The sequence below is a fragment of the Haemorhous mexicanus genome, chromosome 29, assembly GCF_027477595.1.
Source record: "Haemorhous mexicanus isolate bHaeMex1 chromosome 29, bHaeMex1.pri, whole genome shotgun sequence".
Taxonomy (NCBI): domain Eukaryota; kingdom Metazoa; phylum Chordata; class Aves; order Passeriformes; family Fringillidae; genus Haemorhous; species Haemorhous mexicanus.
This window is the reverse complement of record NC_082369.1, coordinates 543491-563224: the sequence shown is the minus strand read 5'-3', so window position 1 is coordinate 563224 and position 19734 is coordinate 543491. Positions and strand designations below refer to the sequence as shown.

Here is a 19734-nt window from a genome sequence, read left to right as displayed (position 1 = left end):
GGCGCGGGGACACGTGAGAGGTGACCGGGGGCTCGTGCCCGCCTCCCGGGCTGGGCTGTCCCCGCCGCTGTCCCCGCCGCTGTCCCCGGACCCCGCGGCCAGCGCGCCCCAGACCCAAGCCACGCCCTCGGTCACGCCCGTCCCTCCTCATTGGCGGAGATCCGGCCCCGCCCCTTCTCTGATTGGCTCCCGCCGCTCCCCGCGGGTCTGGGCTGGGCGGGGCCCGGGGTCGCGATCTTGCCCGGGGGTCGCGACAGAACCCCACCCCCACCCCCGTGAGTACCGTGCCCGGGGCTTGGCGGGAGCGGGAGGGCGGGAAACGGGGCCGGGGGCGTCCCGGGAGGCTCCAGAAAGGCTCCGGGGGGGGCTCCGGGTGGTCCCGGGGGGAGTCCGGAGGTCCCCGGGGGCCTCCGCGGGGTGCGGGGGAGGTCGGGGGTCCCAAGGTCCCCGGAACCCCCCAGGGACACCAGAGGGACACCCCGAGAAACTCAGGGGAACAGCCCAGGGTCCCAGGGGACCTGTCCCCCGCAGTGCCCTGCCTGAAGCCCCCCGAATCCCCCCGGAACTCGTCCCCTGGAGAGCACAGGGCCAGGCCGGGGGGCCACGAGAGACCCCGAAGGGCAGAGGGGCTGCCGGGGGCCCGGAGGGGCTGCCGGGGCTCGGCTCCCTGCGGTCCCCCGGCGGTGACGGGCGGCACGTCCCCAGCGCGGGATTGCGACAGACCAGCCCAGTCTGGCTTCGGTGAATCACCCAAAAACCCCTCCCTGGCCCAAAAGGGGGTGTGGGGATCCCGGAAGGGGTAGGGGGTCCCAAGAGGGGTTGAGTGGACCCAGTCCCCCCGTTTCCTGGCCGGGGAGGAGGCCAACCCCATCCCAAAACCCCTTTCAGACCCCCCAAAACACCCCCGAGAGCCCCTCAGAACCCGCCAGCCGCTCCCACTCGGGTCATGAGTTGGTGGCGCTCAGCCCTCAGGGAGCAGAGGCTGGGGGTGTCATCCCCAGGGGGTCCCCACCAGTCTCACCCACCCGTGGCCCCCAAAATCTCCCTCTCCCCGCCGCAGCCGCCGCTGCCATGTCGGCCGAGAACGCCGCGGTGCCGGCCGAGCCCGGGCCGGAGACGCAGGTAGGGGGGCACGGAGGGTTCGGGGGGGCTGCGGGTGGCTCTGGGGACCCCATCTTATTGTCCCCCACCGTCAGAGCGTGGTGAGCCGCGTGGCCAACCTGCCCCTGGTGAGCTGTGCCTGCGGGGCCGTGGCCTCGGCGTACGGGCGCACCAAGGAGCGGCACCCCTGCGTGCGCTCCGTCTGCGATGTGGCTGAGAAGGGCGTGAGGACACTGACGGCGGCGGCAGCCAGCGGGGCCCAGCCCCTCCTCACCCGGCTGGAGCCCCAGAGTGAGTGCAGGGGGGGGACAGCACCCCACGGGGCTGGGGGACCCCAAAAGTGGCTCTCTCCGAGCTCTGTGAGGAACCAGGAGAGGGAGGACCTGGTTTCACATCTCCAGTTTGTATCAGCAATGAATACAAGGCTGGAGAAGCTGGAGGGTTGGAGGGGAAACACCCCACAAGTTTTGGGGTGATGGAAAATTGGGCCTGGCAGAGCTCCTGCAAGGCAGCAGGGTGCTAAACCCACCTTTTCTCATCTCCAGTTTCCACCGCCAACAAGTTCGCCTGCAGAGGGCTGGACAAGCTGGAGGAGAAGCTGCCCATCCTGCAGCAGCCCCCCGAGAGGGTAACGCCGCCCGGGGGGCACGGGCAGGGCTCCAGGGCTGGGTGAGCAGGGGGGACAAGCTGTCCTTGCACTGTCCCCTGCCAGGTGGTGGCCGGGACCAGGGAGCTGGTGTCGGGCACGGTCAGCGGGGCGGTGGCCAGGACGCGCTCGGCGCTCGGGGCCGTGGCGGGCACCAGCGTGGGGCGGCTGCTGGCCACGGGCGTGGGCACCGTGCTGGGCAAATCAGAGGAGCTGCTGGATCGGTACCTCCCCGGGACGGACGAGGAGCTGGGTGAGTGCCCACCATCTCCCAGATCTCAGGGTGCCAGACCCTCACCCTCTTGCTCGGTCTTGGCATTGGCTGCACGTGGTGGTGGCCCCACAGTGGTGCCAGAGCACTGAGGCCACCGTGACCCCGCGCAGGGGACAGTCTCTGTCTGAAGGACACGGGATGGCACTGGGTGAACTCTCACCTGGAAACCCAAGAGCAAATATAGTCCCTTGTGCCTGCCTGGGTATTTATAGCTTGGCACTGGGTGACATCAGGCAGAGCTGGCCCCATGTCACAGCTGAGGTGACCACAGAGGCCACCTGACACTTAGGGCGGCATCTCCACATGACCTGGTGGCCAAGCATCCTGTGGGTGCTCAAGCTGGGCTCCAGTGCCCAGCACAGGATGGCCCAGCCACGCTGCCCTCACCCCTGGTCCCACAGCAGCGGCAGCAGGCACAGAGGTGGCCACAGGCACAGAGGTGACCACGGGCACGGAGATGGCCAGGGGCACGGAGGTGACCACAGGCACGGAGGTGGCCAGGGGCACGGAGGTGGCCAGGGGCACGGAGGTGACCACAGGCACGGAGGAGGCCAGGGGCACGGAGGTGGCCAGGGGCACGGCGGTGGCCCCGCAGGAGCGGCAGAGGCGGTGGCAGAGCTACTTTGTCCGCGTGGGCTCCCTGTCAGCCAGGCTGCCCCAGCGGGCCCTGCGGCGCTCGCTGGGTGACCTGCAGCGGGCACGGCTCCGTGCCCAGCGGCTCCTGGCCCAGCTCCACCACGTCATCCGGCTGGTAAGGATGGGGCAGGGACTGTGCCAGCCCCGTGCCGGCCCCAGGCACCCCCGGGTGTGCTCCCACCTGGCTGAACCTCCCCCCAGATCGAGGAGGGGCAGCAGGGCACGGACGGGCCCTGGCACAGCAGCCGGGAGCACCTGCACCGCCTGTGGCTGGAGTGGAGCCAGCAGGACACAGTGCCCATGGAGGACAATGAGGTATGGGGTGGAGGGACCCTGGGGGACAGATGGCTCCATCTGGAGAGCATGGGGACAGCAGCCATTGAGTCCCTTGAGGTGGGGACACATGGCAAGGGGACATCTGGGGTGGGGACACCTGGAGCAGGGGTGGAGCAACAGCCACGGAGTCCAGCTGTGGATCCATCCAGCTGTGGATCCATCCAGCCATGGAGTCCAGCTGTGGATCCATCCAGCTGTGGATCCATCCAGCCATGGAGTCCAGCTGTGGATCCATCCAGCTGTGGATCCATCCAGCCACAGAATCCAGCTGTGGATCCATCCAGCTGTGAGTCCATCCAGCCATGGAGTCCAGCTGTGGATCCATCCAGGCGGGGCTGGGGTCCATCACCCCCAGCTCCCGCTGCCCACTGCCCACCCCGCAGGTGGAGGCTCGGACTCTGGCCATGCTCCAGGGGCTCCTGCACCAGCTCCACGCCGCCTGCTCCCACCTGGCCACCGGCGCCCAGGCGTTCCCCAGCAGCGTGCAGGAGACGGCGGGACACGTCCGGCACGGCGTGGAGGGCGTCCAGGCTTCCCTGGCCAGCGCCCGCTCCTTCCAGGAGCTGTCGGGGCTGGTGCTGGCGCAGAGCCGGGAGGCGGTGACGCGGGCACAGCTGAGCCTCGAGGGGCTGCTGGAGCACGTGGGGCAGCACACGCCCCTGCCCTGGCTCGTGGGACCTTTCGCCCCCGCGCTCGTGGAGTACCCGGAGGATGTCCCGGTGGATATGTCCAAGTGGGAGGGCTGTGTCACCGTGGGGGGGACGCACCGGGTGCCCGCTGCCCCCCAGGTCTGCAGCCGGCACTGAGTCACCGGTGCCACTGAGCTGGGGGAGCAGCACCCATGCAGAGGCACGAACCCCAATCCCACCGGGAATGAGGGGATGATGGAGCTGGTGACCCGGCGTGGGACCCCCCAGTGTCACGGCCGGGGACTCCTGTGGGGATGGTGGCACGTGGAGGACACAGTGTGAGTCTGTCTGGGATCCAGCGCTGCCCTAAGCCCCAGGAATACTGGAATTTCGTGTCTTAACAGCTTCAAACCAGTTTAAAGAGGAAGAAAACAACTTTTTTGGCCTTAAAATGACTCAGAGCCTGCAGTGCTGTGGCAGAGCCACCGTGCGGGCTCACCGGGGGGCTCTGCACGGGCGGCAGAGCCGGGGGGGCTCAATAAGGGGGTGCCAGGGTGGGACAGTAGGACGGGATTCCCTGGGCTACTGGGAGAGAGGGTGCCACAAGGTGCCAGGACATCTGGACTGTGACCCGTAGCCGTGTGGCACTGACCTTTGTCCCACTTGTCACCGTGGAGGGGCTGGGCCTGCCCCAGGGTATCCCCGACGTCACAAGCACAGCGTGGTCACAGCACCCGGTGGGGCGACACCGGGAGCCCCAGGACCGTCCATCGTCCCGCCGCCGGCACCCACCGGGGCCAGCTGGACCAACTCCACCGGGCCAGGTGTGGGGGAGCACCGGGACCCCCGGGCTTGGGAGCCGCAGAGGGGAGGGGACGCTTGGGAGGGTCGGGGCGCGGTCTGTCCCGGGGGATCGGTGCCACGGAGGGTCGGGGGACGGGGGTTCTTTAGTTCCGGGCTCGGGGTGTCACAGCAGACCGGTCCCGGGGGTGTTCGGTCCCCAGGGAGTGTCAGTGCCGCCCAGGCCCGGGGGATCCGGTACCGGGGAGGGGGAGGGAGGTGACAGTGCAGCACCGACCGAGGAATGGGGTCCCGGGGGGCTCAGTGCAGCCCAGTCCCGGCGGGTCCGGTGCTGGGCCGGGGACTCGGTGCAGGCGGTTCCCGGGGGTTCGCTGCCCTCCCGGCCCTGCACTCCCCCCCGGTCGCTGCTCCCGGGCCGCCCCGGGCCGGCCCCGCTGGGCGGCCCCGGTCACATGCGCTCGGGGCGGGCTCCGGGGTATAAAGGGCGGCGGGGAGGAGCGGGGCGAGCCCGGAGCCGAACCGAGCGGAGCAGGACCGACCCCAGCCGCCAGCGGTGAGCACGATCCGGGGCCGGTCCGCGATCCTGGTTGCGATCCCGGTTCCGGTTCCGATCGCAGTCTCGGTCCTGTTGCCGATCGCGACCCCCGTCCTGTTCCCGATGGCAATCTCAGTCCCGGTCCCGGTCCCGGTCTCAATCCTGGTCCCGATCGCGATCCCGGTCCCGATCCCGCCTGTGATCCCGATCGCGATCCCGGTCCCGGTCCCCGGGACCCCCCTGTCCCTGGGTTTTCCAGCCGCGTGGGAGCTGCCCCGTTCCGGGGAGCGGTAACTTGGGGCCCTCCCTTCGAGAGGCAAGAGGGGGGCGCTGGGGGGGCCTGACCCCACTCACGCTCCCGTCCTGTGCCCCCCAGCCCCACCATGGCCACCAGCGAGCCCACGCCGGCGCAGCCCAAGGCAGAGGAGCAGCAGGTCAGTGCGGGCAAGGCGGGGAATTTGGGGGCGATCCACGGCGTCCCTGCTTGGAGACGGAGATCGGGGTTCTCCCACCCTCCGATGGGCTTGGAGGGCCACGGGAGCGCCCCAAAACCATCCCCGGGGTGTTGGGAACACACACCACACCCCATTCCCTGTGAGATTTGGGGGTCCCTCAGTCCCACGCTCACGCTGAGCCCTTCTGGCCCCCAGAACATCGGGACCCGCGTGGCCAACCTGCCCCTGGTGAGCTCTGCTTACGACATGGTGTCCTCCGCCTACACCTGTACCAAGGAGAGCCACCCCTACGTGCGCTCCGTCTGCGATGTGGCTGAGAAGGGCGTGAGGACGCTGACGGCGGCAGCAGTGAGCGGGGCCCAGCCCCTCCTCACCCGGCTGGAGCCCCAGAGTGAGTGCAGGGGGGGGACTGCACCCCACGGGGCTGGGGGACCCCAAAAGTGGCTCTCTCCGAGCTCTGTGAGGAACCAGGAGAGGGAGGACCTGGTTTTGTGTCTCTGGTTTGTATGGCTGAGGAGTGAACGGCTGGAGAAGCTGGAAGAAAAGATGTGGCAGCAACACCCCACAAGTTTTGGGGTGATGGAAAATTGGGCCTGGCAGAGCTCCTGCAGGGCAGCAGGGTGCTAAACCAACCCCTTTTTCCATCTCCAGTTTCTTCTGCCAATGAATTCGCCTGCAAAGGGCTGGACAAGCTGGAGGAGAAGCTGCCCATCCTGCAGCAGCCCCCCCAGAAGGTACCAGGGTGGGCTGGGGTGGCGTGGGCAGCACACTCGGGGCCCCCCCAGTGCTTAACAGAGGTTTGTGTGTCTGCCCAGATCATCTCAGACACCAAACTGCTGGTGACCTCCACGGTGACGGGGGCCAGGGATGTGCTGACCAGCACCATGGCCGGGGCCAAGGATGCAGTGTCCAGCAGGATGGCCGGGGCCAAGGACGCAGTGTCCGGCACGGTGGCTGGGGCCAGGGATGCAGTGTCCAGCACGGTGGCTGGAGCCAGGGATGCAGTGTCCAACACTGTGGCTGGAGCCAAGGATGCAGTGGCTGGGGCCAAGGATGCAGTGTCCAACACCATGGCTGGGGCCAAGGATGCAGTGTCCAGCACCGTGACTGGCGCCAAGGATGCAGTGTCCAGCCGAGTGACCGGTGTGATGGACATGACCAAAGGGGCAGTGCAGGGTGGCGTGGAGCTGACCAGGTCAGCGGTCAGCAGCAGTGTCAGCACCGTGGGCCAGATGGTGGCCAGCGGGGTGGACTCCGTGCTGGGCAAGTCGGAGGAGCTGGTGGACCATTACCTGCCCATGACAGATGAGGAGCTGGGTGAGCAGCTGATCCCAACCCAGAGGGGGTGGGCAGAGCCTGGGCAGAGCAGGGGAGGCTCTGTGGGGTGGTGATGGTGGTGCTGGGACGCCCTGAGCAGCTCCTGTCCCACAGCCAAGCTGGCCACGGCCGTGGAGGGCTTCGAGCCGGAGCAGCAGAGGCAGCAGCAGAGCTACTTCGTGCGCCTGGGCTCCCTCTCCACCAAGGTGCGGCACCGAGCGCTCCAGCACTCCCTGTACAAACTGCAGAGCGCCCGCCAGAGCAGCCAGGACCTGCTGGCCCAGCTCCAGCGCACCCTCGACCTGGTAGGACCCAGCCCCGTGCCCCCTGTGCCACCCCAGGGTGTGCCCTGGTGGCCCCCCCACCCAGCTGTGCCCCTCTCCCAGGTGGAGGAACTGAAGCAGGGCGTGGACCAGAGGCTGCAGGGAGGGCAGGAGAAGCTGCAGCAGCTGTGGCTGGACTGGAGCAAGAAGCAGCCGGGCAGTTCCAAGGACGAGGTGCCACCGGAGGTAGGAGCAGGGCAGGGGGTCCCCAGGGTGACCCGGGGTGTCCCCCAGGCCTCACCCGCCGTGTCCCCCCGCAGGCGGTGGAGTCGGGCACGGTGACCATGCTGCAGGGCTTGAGCCAGCAGCTGCAGAGCTCCTGCCAGCCCTTGGTGTCCAGCCTGCAGGGCCTCCCCGCCACCGTGCAGGACACGGCGGGGCAGGTCCGGCAGAACGTGGAGGAGCTGCGGGCGGCGCTGGCCTCTGTCACCTCCCTGCAGGACGTGACGGGCTCCGTGCTGGCCCGGGCCCGCGGCCACGCCACCAAAGCCCGGCAGCTGATGGACGAGCTGGTGGAACACGTGGCCCTCAACACCCCCCTGACGTGGCTGGTGGGACCCTTCGCCCCCTCGGGCAAGCGCCCGGCGGAGCGGGAGATGGAGTAGCAGTTCTGGGCTGCTTCCCTCCCCAAAAAGCCTCGTTAGGAGCCTTTGCTAAAGCCCCCCAGCCCCCCTCACCTTGTGCCTGCCTCTGTGGGGACCCTCCTGTCTGCCCCAGCTCTGTCACTTGTCCCCTTGCTGGAGACCTGCAGTTATGTGCCTTGGCTGCCCCAAGTGCCTCTTGGGGGTCCCCCATGTCCTCGGTGCCTTCAAGCTCCCACCCTTGCAGGGTCAAAACAGCACAAGAAGCAATAAACTCTGGTTAGTTTTGCACTGGACTGAGGTTTCTTTGGGGGTGTGGGAGAGGAATTGGGCTCTGGAGGAACAACCCCCCCCAAGATGTGGGGACCCCCATGTCCTGAGCCCCCATTTCCCAGACAGCCCCCCCAGCCTTTCCCTGCCCCCGTGGGAGCAGGGGTGGGAGGAGAGGACCTGGCAGTGGGATCAGGAGTGGGGTCCTGGAGGGGACCTCCCCCTTCCCAGCAGTTGGGCAAGAGGCACTTGGGATGGTTTGGGCTTTATTTAGGTCTTGTTTACGGAGCCAGTGTGAAATCAGTCCTGGAAAAAGCAAAGGCCAAGTGTCCCCAGGGCAGAGCTGCTGCAGCCTGCGAGGTGGGGGGGTCGGGGCATCCTCCCGCGGGGGCCGAGCACAAAGAGCAGGCGGCGCCGGGTGGAGCCGGGAGTTCTTTATTGGACACGGACAAAAGCTCTGGAGCCTTGCAACAGAGCAAAACCACTGAGCTGCTGCCCAGCACGGGCAGGATGGTGCCAGGGTCAGTCCCTCCTTGGCACAGTCAGGAGAGAAAACACCCTTTTTACCCTTATTTTACCCCAAGTTGGTGCCCAGCCCTGCTGCCACCCTGGGGCAGAGGGATCTGCCCCCAGCAGCTGCCTCTGGATGGAGAGAGGATGGTGATGGTGGGGAAAGGGGCTTGGAGCAGCCCCTGAGTGCCTGATCCTGGTCAGAGGGAATTTGGGGACCCATGGAGTGTTCTCCAGCCCTGACCCTGGGCAGGGGGTTAAGGTTCTCCCCTCGTCCCAGCCAGAGATGCCTCAAGAAAGAGACACTGGGGTTCCTTCTGTTTTTCATTAGAAAACCCTTTATATTCATTTCATGTCGGTTGAAATCACAAGAAATTAGGTAGGAGGGGAAAAAAAACCAAAACAAAACAAAAATTAAAAACGGGAGGGGCGGGGGACAAATACAGACACCAGCACAGCCCCCCCGCGGGTGCTGCCTCCGCAGGGACGGGACACGGGACAAGACCAAGGACATCGGCTACGGTGGGACAGAGTGAAGTGACTCAGGCAGGAGATGAGGCAGAGGCTGCTCTCCCTTCACAGCCTCTCCTCCTCCTCCTCCTCCTCCAGGTGGGAGCTGCTTCCTCAGCTCTCCTCCTCCTCCTCATCCGCAGCCTCCGACTCCCCGCGAGCTCGCTCCGGCCCGGCCTTGGGATAGTCCTGGACACTGCTGGGGGAGAGCAGGGGCAGGAGAGCTCAGCCCCCTGCTCCTCTGCCTCCCTGGCCCCTCTCCCACATCCCAGCTCCTTCCCAAGCTGGGAGAACCCTTTCCAACCCTGTCACAGGATGTCCCCAGATGATCCCCGCAGCCCTCAGCCCTGCCCCCACACTCACTTGTTGTGGGGCTCCTCTGTGGATGCCTCCAGCTCCCCAGCTCCTGGCCCTTGGCTCTTGTCCTTCTCCTCTGTGCCCTCTGACTTTTGGGACAGGGATTCACCATTCACAGGACCTGACAGGTCTGAAGGGAAGAGAGAGAGGCTCAGGCTCTTGGACCCCCTCATCCATCCTGACCCTTGTGGACTGAGGATCCAAGGCCACAGACATGCAGCCAAGCCTGAGGGGACCCCAGTACTGGCCTGACCCCCACAGCTGCAAGAAGGGCCCCAAAACCTCCATCCCCCAGCCCAGAGACACCATCAGGGTGGATTTTCCCTGTCAGTTCCTCTGGGAAGGCTCTTGCAGCATCACCAGGACGGCCCCAGGCAGAGACCTGGCTCCAAGGGTGGAAGATCCCAGTCACCACTCCCTGTGCAAGAGCCTGAGCCAGTGTCCAAGGACATCTCCACATTCCTTTATGCCTGGACCAGAGCTCGGGCTGGCAGGGAGGAGCTGTCCTGAGCCAAAAACCAGCATGAGGCCCCCAGAGCCCGGGCGTGGGGCTCGAGGTTTGCCCTCTGCTCTCACTGCCTTCCCCATCCAGCCCTTTCCCACTCCTGGCACTCCAGCACAGCAGGGCCTGGAGGTGCTGATCACTCCACCACGAGGCCAACAGCCACGTTCCCATGTCCTGTGTCCCCAGCAGGACAGGGCATGCCCCAAGGAGGGGACTGTGACCTGCCCAGACAGGGCAGGGAGCGGTCCCGGGATGTTCAGGGATGCTCAGCAATGTTACCAGCATTTGTCTCCTCTTCCCCCTTCTCATTCCGTGTCTCTGCTCCCGACAGCTTCTCCTGGCCCTTCTCTGCCTCCCCCTTGTCCTTCTCAGGCCCAGCTTTGTTGGCTTTCTGGATGGATTCCATCTTTGGTCCCAGCACACGCGACTTCAACCGGGTGTAGACTTCGGCCGCCTTTTCCATCACGTCCTTGTTGGCTTTGTAGCGCCGGATCTGCCCGGGGAGCAGGAGCAGGGACCCCCTTAGAGCTGGGGCCAGGCAGGCTCCCCACTCACCCCAGGGAGGGCTCAGCCCTCTGCTCTACCTTCTTGAGTGTGGCCACCACATCCGTGTGCTTCTGGAGGATGTGGGAAGTGACCTGGAGCGTGCCCAGCTCCTCGAGTGCGTTCAGACACCGCTTGATGTCCTGCAGGGATGGCAGCGGGATCAGGAGCTGCCCTGGGGGCACCTGGGGCCTCCCAGCACCCCCAAAGGAGGAGGAGCAGCATTCCTGGGTATCACAGCAGGCCAAGGATGAGCAGGGATGTCCCAGGCCAGGCACTCACCGGGTTATCCACCTTCAGGGCAAACTTGATCTCACTGTGAAGTTTCTGGAGCTTCTCTTCCACTGTGGGCTCTGGAGCAGGGAGACAGACACAGCCCGAGATGTCAGGGCACCAGCAGAGCCCACGGCCCTGCCCAGAGCCCAGGGTCTGCTCTGGGGCCTGGAATCACTCCCAGGCAGGGGTTTGTGCTCTCCTGCACTTCCAAAGCTGAGCACAGTCCCAGGAATGTCTCTGGAGAGGATGGGTTGGGATGTGCCAAGATAGGGAGGGGATGCCAGGGAAGTGATCCTAGGATCACAGCAGTGCTGGGAAAAACCCTGGCACAACCTCACTGATGATCCCTCCCTGTCCCAGGGATGGGGGAACCAACCCTGGACCCTCCCCTCTGTGATGGGAAGCAGTGGGTCTCTCACCCTTTTTCTTCTCCATCCTCCTTTCGGGGATCGGGTCGGATTTCTTCCGGCCTCGTTCCACTTTCAGAGGTCTGTGTGAAGGGAAGGAAAAGGGGAAGATGGTTGTGGTGATCCCTCTGCTCAGCACTGAGCTAACAAGGGGGATGGCACTGGCTGGAGCATCCAAGACCCCTCCACCCTGGTCACAGCTCCCCTGTCCCCCAGCTTCCCAGGAATGCAGACAGGAAAAGCCCCACGAGAAAGAAACCACCACAGAATGTCATCCTGGTAACCCCCAACACCTCCTCCAGCCCCTTCAGCTCAGGAGGAGGGGAGGAACAGGCCCAGCCCCTCTGCAGGTGCTGCAGCCCCAGGAGCCCCATGCCCACCCCGGGGTGCCAGGGCTGGAGCCGTGCAGGAACAGCCCCATTCCCAGGAGGAAAGGGGAGGGAGGGAGATGTGGAGCTGCTGACTTGTTCCGTGGCTTCTCCTCTGCTCGGCCCCTCTTCTCCTTCTGATTTGGTTTCCTTGACAACTCCGAGGGCTGTTTCTTCGCTGGCTTCTTTACCTTGGAGGAGAGAACAATGCAGGGAGAGCAGCAGAGCCCTCCCTGCTGCGGCACACACGGAGCCACGGCCACACCACCATGGCACCCATGGCCACCCCACAGTCACCCCCCTGCCATGGCACAGCATCACCCCATGGTGCACAGTCACCCTACATGCTCCCAAAGGCTCCAGGGGGACAGTGGAGCAAACCCCATGACTGTGGTGCAAGAGCATCTTGGAGATCATGGAATGGTTTGGGTTGGAAGGGAACATAAAGCTCACCCCATCCCACCCCTGTGGGACACCATCCCACAGGTGGGGACACCTTCCACTGTCCCAGGGTGCTCCAAGCCCTGTCCAACCTGATCTTGGACACTTCCAGGGATGGAGCAGCCACAGCTGCTCTGGGCACCCTGTGCCAGATGTGAGGCCCACAGCTGGCTGAGGCATCCTGGGCCAGGGGAAGAGCTCCCACTCCAAGGTATGCATACAACCCTTCCCAACACCATGTGGGCAGCTGCAGGCTAACCCCAAACCACAAGGGCAGCTCCCTGCCACTCCTGCAGTCCCTGGTGGCCTGACAGGGAGGTGACAGGCTGTCCATCCATCCCCAGGCCCCATGGCTCTGCACTCACCTCCTTCTCCTGCTCCAGCTCAGAGTCCGAGGAGGACGGAGCCTTGGCCCGGCCTCTCCGGCCCTTTTTGGCCGTTTCATCCTCGGCGCTGCTGTCCGAGTCCGAGTGCACCTCCTCGCCCTTCTCTGCCTTCTCCTTCCTTTTCTCCTTCTCCTCCTTCTCCTGCTCCCGGAGCCGACGGATCTCCTCCTCCTGCTCCCTCTTCCTCTTCTCCTCCAGCTCCCGCCGCCGCTCCTCGTCCCGCCTCTTCCACTCGCTGATGCGATCCACGTCGCTGTCACTGTCACTGCCAGGACAGGGCAGGCTCGGACCCCTGCGCGACCCCCAGCCCAGCCCAAGGGTGACAGTGTCCCAGCTGAGCTCACCTGTCACTGCTGGAGCTGCTGGGGACACGCTCTGGCTTCGGTTTCCTGCCCCGGGGCTTGGGAGGGGGTTTCTCAGCTGCAAGACAACAGGGACATGTTCAGCAGGAGCCCTGCAGGCCCCTCTGTTAAAAAAGCCCCGAGCTCCAGAGGCAGAGGGGCTCTAGAATGTGCCCAGAATTTGGGATGGAAGCCCCAAGCCTTGGGAATGTCTGAGCTGCCACAGTCCCATCCTGAGGTGGGGCAGGAGCAGGAGCAGCCCGGGGTACCTGGCTTGCGGCCCCGAGGTGCCTTTTTCACCGACACATCCGAGTCTGAGTCCGAGTCCGACTTGGTCATGTCCAGGGTGGCATTGCCCATCTCCAGATCCGAGTCTGCTTTGGAGTCGGAGTCAGAGCCAGACTCCACTTTCTGCAGGCAGAGAGCAGGGCTGGGATGGAGGGTGGCTGTGGGGTGGCACTGCCCCAGTCCCAGCAATACCCACAAACCCAGCACCCAGAGCCCCAGCACCTCACCAAGAGATCAGCGAGGTCCCTCCAGGTGCTCCAGCCCAGGGCACAGCCCTGTCACCCCCAGCTCCCCCCTCCCCACAGTGCAGACCCTGGCTCTTCTCCAGCCTCCCTCAGATTTGGGGTCCTTTACCTTCTTCTTCCTCCCCGCTGCCGGCATCCTGCGTGGAGCCCGGGCCACTGGCTTCTTTTCAGGAGTGAAATCCTGGAGGAAAACAGAAATATGAGGAAATGTGGAACAGTGTCACCACGGAATCAAGCCAGCCAGGTTCCCTTCAGCCTCTGCCCCACTCCCACAGGGATGTTCTCCCCACCACCCTGCCAGTGTAACCCAAAATCCTCTCACCTGGTCACTGTTTTTTTCCGACTCAGAAGACGTTTCTGAGTTCTCCTCTTCTGTGACAGAGGGGCTGCCCTGATCCAGGTCACTGGAGGATTTCCGAGGCCGTTTTGTCACAGGCATCTGACAAAGGAGAGGTGACAAGATGAGAGAAGCCCATTCCTTCTCCATCCACCCTGGAAAGCAAATGCTTCCTGGGAAGGGCTTTCTCCAACTCTTCCCAACAGGCCCCACAAGAGCTGCACTCAGATCTGCAGCTCTGGATCCTCCTCCAGGCTACAAACCCAGCCAGGACAGGCCATCCCACCACCCCACAGGCATCACAAGACAGCTGTGAGACCCCCAAAACCACGCTGAGCCCCATTTCCTCCTGGAGAATCCAGAAAGAGTTGGTTTCTCCACCACCTTCTGCTGAGGTGGGTTCCAGGAAAGCTCCGTGATGGAGTGTCCCCTGACTGGGCCACCCTCCCGCCCCCAGCCCACACTCACTTTCATGGCCAAGGATTTCCTCTTGAGCCCGCTGTGGTCGCTGCCTCGATCCGAGTCCTCGTCGCTGTCCACCTTCTCCGTGGGGCCCGTGGCCATGGCAGAGTCGTCCTCGTCGTCCCCGGCGTCGCTGCCCGCCATGGGGTCGTTCTCGGGGACATCGCTGTCGGAGGAGCTCGCGGGCTAAAGGCAGCAGGAGGACAGCGGGGTTAGGGGGGCCTGTGGGGCATTTGGGGGGGCAGGAGAGGACAGAGGGGGCACCAGGGAGCGAAGGAGGGCAGAGCTGGGTGTGCAGAGCAGTGCAGGGCAGCCCCCCCTCCCAGCACGGATCCCTCCGGAGCAGCTCCGGACAACGGCACCGGCCCTGCCTGGGGAACGCTGCCCCCGTTCCCACAGCCCCACACGCCACTCCGAGAGCACCAGTGACACATTCCTGGGATGCTGCTGCCTCGCTGCCCTCTGCCCCCCAACCTCACGCCCTGCCAAAATCCCTGGAGCAGCCTGGAGCTGGGAGCAGAGCCCAGCCCTCCTCTGCCCTGACGGCGCCAGACAAGCCGGGTTCAGCCTCTCCTTCTGCCTCCACTTGGATCAGGCCTCTTCCTGTCCTCTTCAAACACTTTCCCCATGGGAAAGGTCCACACAAGGAGTCCAGGTGGCCACCATGCTCTTCCCAGGTGGGATCTCCTGTGTCCTGCTCCCTGAAGGTCTCCTTGTTTCTCCAGCCCATCGGGAGGTTCCTCGCACAGGACATCACACCCCAACTTCATCTTCTGGGCTGCTCCTTTGTGTGTGGCAGCACTGATATTCCTAGAGCCGAATTCTTCCAGCTGCTGAAAAGCCTCTCCTCACCCTTGGCTGTTCCTGGCACCTCACTTCACTCAGGTCTCAAAGCCAAGGAAACTTCAGTGTCTCCTCCTGCTCCTTTCGCCCACAGGACGCGGCGGGTGTTGGTGAACCCTCAGCCTTGCTGGATCCCTCACGGGCCCCTGACGGAAATTCCCAGCAGATTCTTGGCCATGGCAGGTGGTGCCTCCCTCACCACCACCAATCTCCAGGTTTTCAAGCACCTCCACAGCCTCACCTTACCCTACATCCAGTTTTGGGTGGAGCATTTCCCAACCCCTGCGCCTCCAACCACATCCTCACTCCTGCCTGGCCATGGCACGGCCCGGGGGGTTCATTCCCTGCACCTGCTGACCTCCAGGGACCACCTCGACCTTGCTGCCCACCCTACAAACCTTGCTCTGCCTCTTCAGCCTCGCTGCTTACAAAGCTGATGCCTCCTGTGATGATCTTTATGGAATAAACTGGATCCCAATTATGGTCATGAGAAGCCCCCACAAGAACTTTACAAAGAGCTGTTCCCTGTCCCGGCCCGCTCCAAATCCTGCTGGAGGGCTCAGAAACCTTGGAAATGGATGGAGGAGGGGACTTTCCAACAGTCCACGAGCAGATCCAGGAGCCAGAGATGAGCAAGCCTCAAGCTCTTGCTCTGACAACAAAATCTCCGTGATTTTGGGCAAGCAGCACAAAGCACGACCCCGGTTCCACCGTGACAACAGGGCAGAAGCGCCTTCCTCCAGAGCAAGTGGGAACTTCCAGTGCTCCTGGAAGCCTGAGGGAAACCCCTCCGTGGAGGAAGATGAGGAGAGCAGACTCCCTGAGGAAGGGAGAGGGCAGGGAAGCAGAGGGGAGCTAATTCCACCCCAAGGAAGCCAAGCTGGAAGCTGGAAGCAATCGGCACAGCAGCGAGGAGAAGCAGAGACAGGAGGAGTGACTCGGGGGGACGGAGGGGCCGCAGCCCCATCCCCTGCCCAGCCCACACTCACCGCAGGGGCACTGTAACTGGCGTGGGGGTTGTTCTGGATTTCCCACAAGCCCTCGTTGAAGCCTTTTCTCTTGTTTGGTTTCCCATATTTGTCTTTATATTTTTCGTAAGGGAACAGATCTTTAGGGCCCAAGAAGGCGCTGGAGAGAGACAAAGCAGAGGTGAGGCCGGAGCGGAGGCAGAGCCCGGCGGGGGGAGCGAGGCAGCGCTTACGTCTCGTGGGTGCCGAAGAAGAAGATGGGGTACTTGTTCGGGGGGGGTTTCACGGCGCCGTCCGCGATGTCATCGATCTGAAAGGAAACCCAAAGCACGAGGAGGTCAGAGACAGCGGTGACGCATCCTCAGCCCCGGCAAGCGGCGTCGGGTCCGGCACCCGCTTGGAGCCAAGCGCGGCGGGAAAGCACCCGGACGGGGCCCTGGCTACGGATCCGAGTCCCTGCGGGATCTCTACCAGAGAAACGGGAAGGATCCGGCACCGAGGTCTTGCGGGCAACGTGGGCCTTGTGCTACTCCCCCGGGATCCGTGGCCGGGACCCGGCAGCGCGGGCGGGGGCGATGGACGAGCGGCCGCAGGGTCCGTCCTGGCTGGAGCCCGGCCGCGGGAAAGGCCCCGCTGCCGGCCGGACACCCCGTCTTCTGTGCTCCGGGCGTCTGGGCCGTGGGCAGGGAGAGCCTCGGGGTGTGCAGGGGGTGCTGGGGAGGTCTTCAGGGCGGGGGGACCCTTCCCCAAAAAGCAAGCAAGCTAAAGCAGAGGGGCTGTCCTGGCGGGAGCGGCAGTCCCGGGTCTCACGGCGAGGTGCAGCCAAGCGGTGTCAGCTCCCCGAGCCCGCACGGTTCCACCTGCCAGTCTCTTCCCATCCGAGGGCAGAGCGTGAACCTGCCACGCCCTCGGCTGCTCCCGGGGACCCCGCAGAGCCCCCAGGCACCCCCAGCTGAGCACGTCCCAAAGCAGCTCCCGCTCTCCAAGAGCACCGCGGCACGACGCTGTCACCCGGCCAGTGGCACCAGCCGTCCCCCTCCCCAAATGCTCCAGCATCCCAAATAAGCCCCTCAAAGCGCAGCAGCACCGCTGATCCCGCACCGTGAGCGCTCACAGCAGCCCCCCGCCCGTGTCACACCCACAGTGTCCCCTCACTGTCCCCAACAAGGGACAGAAGCCCAAGCCCCGCAGTGCAGTACTGAGCTCCCACCCTGACATGAGTTCCCATACGGGATCTCTGAGCCAGTGCCGGACCCTCATCCCAGTACAGATGCTCATATGGGGTCCCCCATTCCGGTACAGAACACCCCATTCCGGTACTGGGCCCCCATCCCAGTAGTGGTGCTGGAATGGGAGCTCCCATCCCAGAATGGGACACCCCGCACTGCTACTGGGCCCCATCCCAGGACAGGACATTCCAATCCGGTACAGGTGCTGGGGTGGGACCCCACATGCCAGTCTGTGCGCTGGGACAGGTCCCTCATGCCAGCACCGGCTCACATTCCATGACAGATACCGACATGGGTCCCCCGTCCCGAACGGGACCCATCCGTACCGGGTCCCCACCCGGTACAGACTCTCCTATCCCGGTACAGGTACCGTTACAGCATGTACACCCCGGTACCAGCTCCCCGTGCCGTTGCAGGGCGTCCCGTCCCGGTACGGGTCCCGTTATGGCATCTCCATCCCGGTAGGTGTTCCCACACCGGTACCGTGCCCCCATCCCGGTACAGGTACCGTTATGGCATCTCCATCCCGGCAGGGGCCTCCGCTCCGGGGACAAGGGTCGGTATGCGTCCCCATCCCGTCTCGAGTCCCCTCTCCCCATCCCGTCCCCATTCCGGTCCGGGACCCCTGCCCCCCTCCCGCTCCGTCCCCCCGCGGCGCGGCCCCGCGGTCTCACCCGGGCCGGCCAGTGCGGGTAGCCCTTCATCTTGGCGAAGACGAGGTCCCCGGGTTTGAAGCTGTGTGGCATGGCGGCACCGGGGGGCGCGGCGGGCGCGGGGGGCACCGGGCGCGGGCAGGCCCAGCCCAGGCCGCGGCAGCACCGGGCAGGCGGCGGGGGCGGCCCGCACCGCACGGCACGCAGGATGTCCCGCCCCCGGTCGCGACCGCGCTGCCCATTGGCTCCGCCGCACGTCGCTCAGTCTATCCGCCCAATAGGAGCAAGGCGGTGGCGCGGCGGGATAACGGGATTGGGCCGCGCCGCCGGAGGCGCCGAAGCGGGGGGCGCTGGGGGGCGGGGCCTGAGGGGCGAGGGGGGACGGGGATGGGGACAAGGCCTGAAGGGCTGGGGACTGAGGGGGACAGGGATGGGGACAAGGACTGGGAATTGGGACCTGAGGGGGGACAGGGATGGGGACAAGGATTGCGAATTGAGAGCTGAGGGGGCACGGGGCTGTGGCGGGGTTGGGACTGTGGGGGGTGTCAGGGCTGGGGGACACAAGGGTGTGGGGACGGGGTCAGGACTTTGGTGGGACAAACGCCAATCCTGCCCCATCCACTGCCCCCAGCTCAGCCCCCCAGCCTGGGGATGTGCCTCCCGGCCCTGGGGCCATCCTGGGGCTCCAAATTCCTTCTGAGCTGGGAGGCTGGTGGGTGGCCATGTCTCTGGGCCAGGACGGGGCCACCAGGAGTCACTAGGGCCACATGGGGGTTCCAAACTTGGGCTGAGCTTGGCTAAGCTGGAGCAAACGCCGTGCAGCTGGCCAGGGAGCTGCGTGTGGGTTTAACCCGCTTTTCACCCAAACTGGCTTCTCTGCAAGGTCACGGAAAGGAAAACAGTCCCTGCCCACACCGGGCTGCTCCCAGCGCCCGGCGGGAGCAAAACCCAAACCACAACCCTGATTCTGGGGAGAAACTCCTCATTCCCGGGGGTTTGGGGGAAGGTGTGTGAGGAGGGGGAATCCTGCTGCAGGGAATTCGTGAAGGTGATGTCGGGGTGTTGGGAGTGCCCCCTGTCACACTGTGAGTGAGGCCTCGCTCCTGCTGGGCTGTGCCACGTCCCTGTTGTGCCGTGTCCCTGTCGTGCCGCATCCCTGCTGTGCCACATCCCTGGTGTGCCATGTCCTGGCCTTGCCATATCCCATCCATGCTGCATCCTGACCGTGCCATACCCAGGCTGTGCCATATTCTGGCCTGGCAGTGTCCCAGGCTGTGCCGTGTCCCAGCTGTGCCGTGTCCCAGGCTGTGCCATGTCCCAGCTGTGCCATATTTCGGGCTGTGCCACATCCTGCCCGTGCTGTATCCTAGCTCTGCCACATCCCAGCAGCGTCAGGGCTCTGCACATTGCCCTCAGCCTGTCCTGTGCCATGGCGGTGTCACTGGAGGGCAGATCCGTGTCTCAATCCGTGACTCCCACTGGCGATGCCGGTGCGTGCCCAGCCTTCATCCAGGTGTTCCTGGCTCTCGGTGCCACCGGAGGGGCAGCGCCAGGTGCCGACAGCCCCGTTCGGGGTGGGGTCCGCCCGATGCCGAGAGTCGCAGCCCCTTCCTCGGCTGCGAGTGTCCCGTGTCCCACGAGGAGCGGGAGCAGGAGCTGAGCCGTGGAAATAACCCCGTGAAACCGCAGCACACGCGGGGATGTTCACTGTGTGCATCCTCAGGTTTGGAGCCCTGGGCCGATCTGCCAGGGACGGGAGACAGGAGGCTCCTTGTCCGTGAGCTTTAGACGCCCCAGCCCCGCCTGTGCCCCAGCTCCGGAGCTGCCCAGGGCTCCGTTCAGCCTGCTTTGCTCGCACCGGGGCTGCTCCCGGGGCACGGGGAGCCGAGGCTGTTCCGTGGGGCTGCGGGTGCAGGTTTGGGGGGGGTCAGGGGCGCTCTGGGCTCCGTGGGTGCCGCCGGGGGTCCATGGATGCAACCGGGGCTCTGTGGAGGTCCGTGGGTCCCGCTCTGGGGTCCGTAGGTGCCGCTCACGGGTCCGCGGGTGCCGCAGCCCCCGGTGATCCCAGTGATGCCGGTGCCGGTACCCCTCGCCCCCCGCCGCCCCATCCCCGCCGCCCGAGCGGGGCCGGTCCCGCCCCGTTCCGGTGACGGCGCGGGCG

At 65.3% G+C, this 19734-nt stretch overlaps 3 protein-coding genes across 6 annotated transcripts; 2 read left to right on the top strand and 1 right to left on the bottom strand.

Moving 5' to 3' along the window:
- Window positions 1–871: 871 nt before the first annotated feature.
- On the top strand, window positions 872–4074 carry LOC132339673 (perilipin-3-like). Its single transcript, XM_059870059.1, has 7 exons — window positions 872–1122; window positions 1197–1392; window positions 1647–1729; window positions 1814–2000; window positions 2423–2772; window positions 2859–2972; window positions 3377–4074. Exons 1-7 carry the CDS (start codon window positions 1072–1074, stop codon window positions 3797–3799), a joined length of 1404 nt encoding a protein of 467 aa, XP_059726042.1. The 5' UTR covers window positions 872–1071; the 3' UTR covers window positions 3800–4074.
- Window positions 4075–4311: 237 nt separating this feature from the next.
- Window positions 4312–7925, top strand: LOC132339671 (perilipin-3-like). 2 transcript variants are annotated; one of them, XM_059870058.1, is made up of 8 exons: window positions 4312–4446; window positions 5335–5392; window positions 5609–5804; window positions 6065–6147; window positions 6229–6730; window positions 6845–7035; window positions 7117–7239; window positions 7314–7925. In XM_059870058.1, the coding sequence occupies exons 2-8, from the start codon at window positions 5342–5344 to the stop codon at window positions 7656–7658; spliced, it is 1491 nt and encodes a 496-aa protein (XP_059726041.1). In that variant the 5' UTR covers window positions 4312–4446; window positions 5335–5341; the 3' UTR covers window positions 7659–7925. The 2 variants fall into 2 exon arrangements, with proteins under 2 accessions (XP_059726041.1, XP_059726040.1); XM_059870057.1 differs by lacking the exon at window positions 4312–4446 and adding an exon at window positions 4875–4976.
- An 804-nt stretch (window positions 7926–8729) lies between these two features.
- On the bottom strand, window positions 8730–17753 carry HDGFL2 (HDGF like 2). Of its 3 annotated transcripts, none has more exons than XM_059870054.1 (16): window positions 17595–17753; window positions 15925–16001; window positions 15713–15851; window positions 13887–14066; window positions 13404–13520; window positions 13191–13262; window positions 12818–12959; window positions 12552–12627; window positions 12187–12472; window positions 11477–11571; window positions 11025–11095; window positions 10612–10682; window positions 10371–10472; window positions 10066–10279; window positions 9288–9411; window positions 8730–9123 (listed from the first exon to the last, which is right to left on the bottom strand). In XM_059870054.1, exons 1-16 carry the CDS (start codon window positions 17664–17666, stop codon window positions 9039–9041), a joined length of 1923 nt encoding a protein of 640 aa, XP_059726037.1. In that variant the 5' UTR covers window positions 17667–17753; the 3' UTR covers window positions 8730–9038. The 3 variants fall into 3 exon arrangements, with proteins under 3 accessions (XP_059726037.1, XP_059726038.1, XP_059726039.1); XM_059870055.1 differs by having other exon boundaries at window positions 8730–9120; XM_059870056.1 differs by having other exon boundaries at window positions 12187–12466.
- Between the last annotated feature and the right edge of the window lie 1981 nt (window positions 17754–19734).

What these genes read in the sequence shown, in the direction of transcription:
- LOC132339673 (XM_059870059.1), top strand. Translation starts at nt 1,072, where the DNA reads ATGTCGGCCGAGAACGCCGCGGTGCCGGCCGAGCCCGGGCCGGAGACG. An exon ending in CACCCGGCTGGAGCCCCAGA is followed by an intron (nt 1,393 to 1,646) that starts GTGAGTGCAGGG and finishes TCTCATCTCCAG; the next exon opens with TTTCCACCGCCAACAAGTTC. An exon ending in CGGGACGGACGAGGAGCTGG is followed by an intron (nt 2,001 to 2,422) that starts GTGAGTGCCCAC and finishes CTGGTCCCACAG; the next exon opens with CAGCGGCAGCAGGCACAGAG.
- LOC132339671 (XM_059870057.1), top strand. Translation starts at nt 4,876, where the DNA reads ATGCGCTCGGGGCGGGCTCCGGGGTATAAAGGGCGGCGGGGAGGAGCG. An exon ending in TGCAGCAGCCCCCCCAGAAG is followed by an intron (nt 6,148 to 6,228) that starts GTACCAGGGTGG and finishes GTGTCTGCCCAG; the next exon opens with ATCATCTCAGACACCAAACT. An exon ending in CATGACAGATGAGGAGCTGG is followed by an intron (nt 6,731 to 6,844) that starts GTGAGCAGCTGA and finishes CCTGTCCCACAG; the next exon opens with CCAAGCTGGCCACGGCCGTG.
- HDGFL2 (XM_059870054.1), bottom strand. Translation starts at nt 17,666, where the DNA reads ATGCCACACAGCTTCAAACCCGGGGACCTCGTCTTCGCCAAGATGAAG. An exon ending in GAGGAGAAGCCACGGAACAA is followed by an intron (nt 11,096 to 11,476) that starts GTCAGCAGCTCC and finishes CCCTTCACACAG; the next exon opens with ACCTCTGAAAGTGGAACGAG. An exon ending in GGAAGAGGAGACAAATGCTG is followed by an intron (nt 9,412 to 10,065) that starts GTAACATTGCTG and finishes TCTTCCCTTCAG; the next exon opens with ACCTGTCAGGTCCTGTGAAT.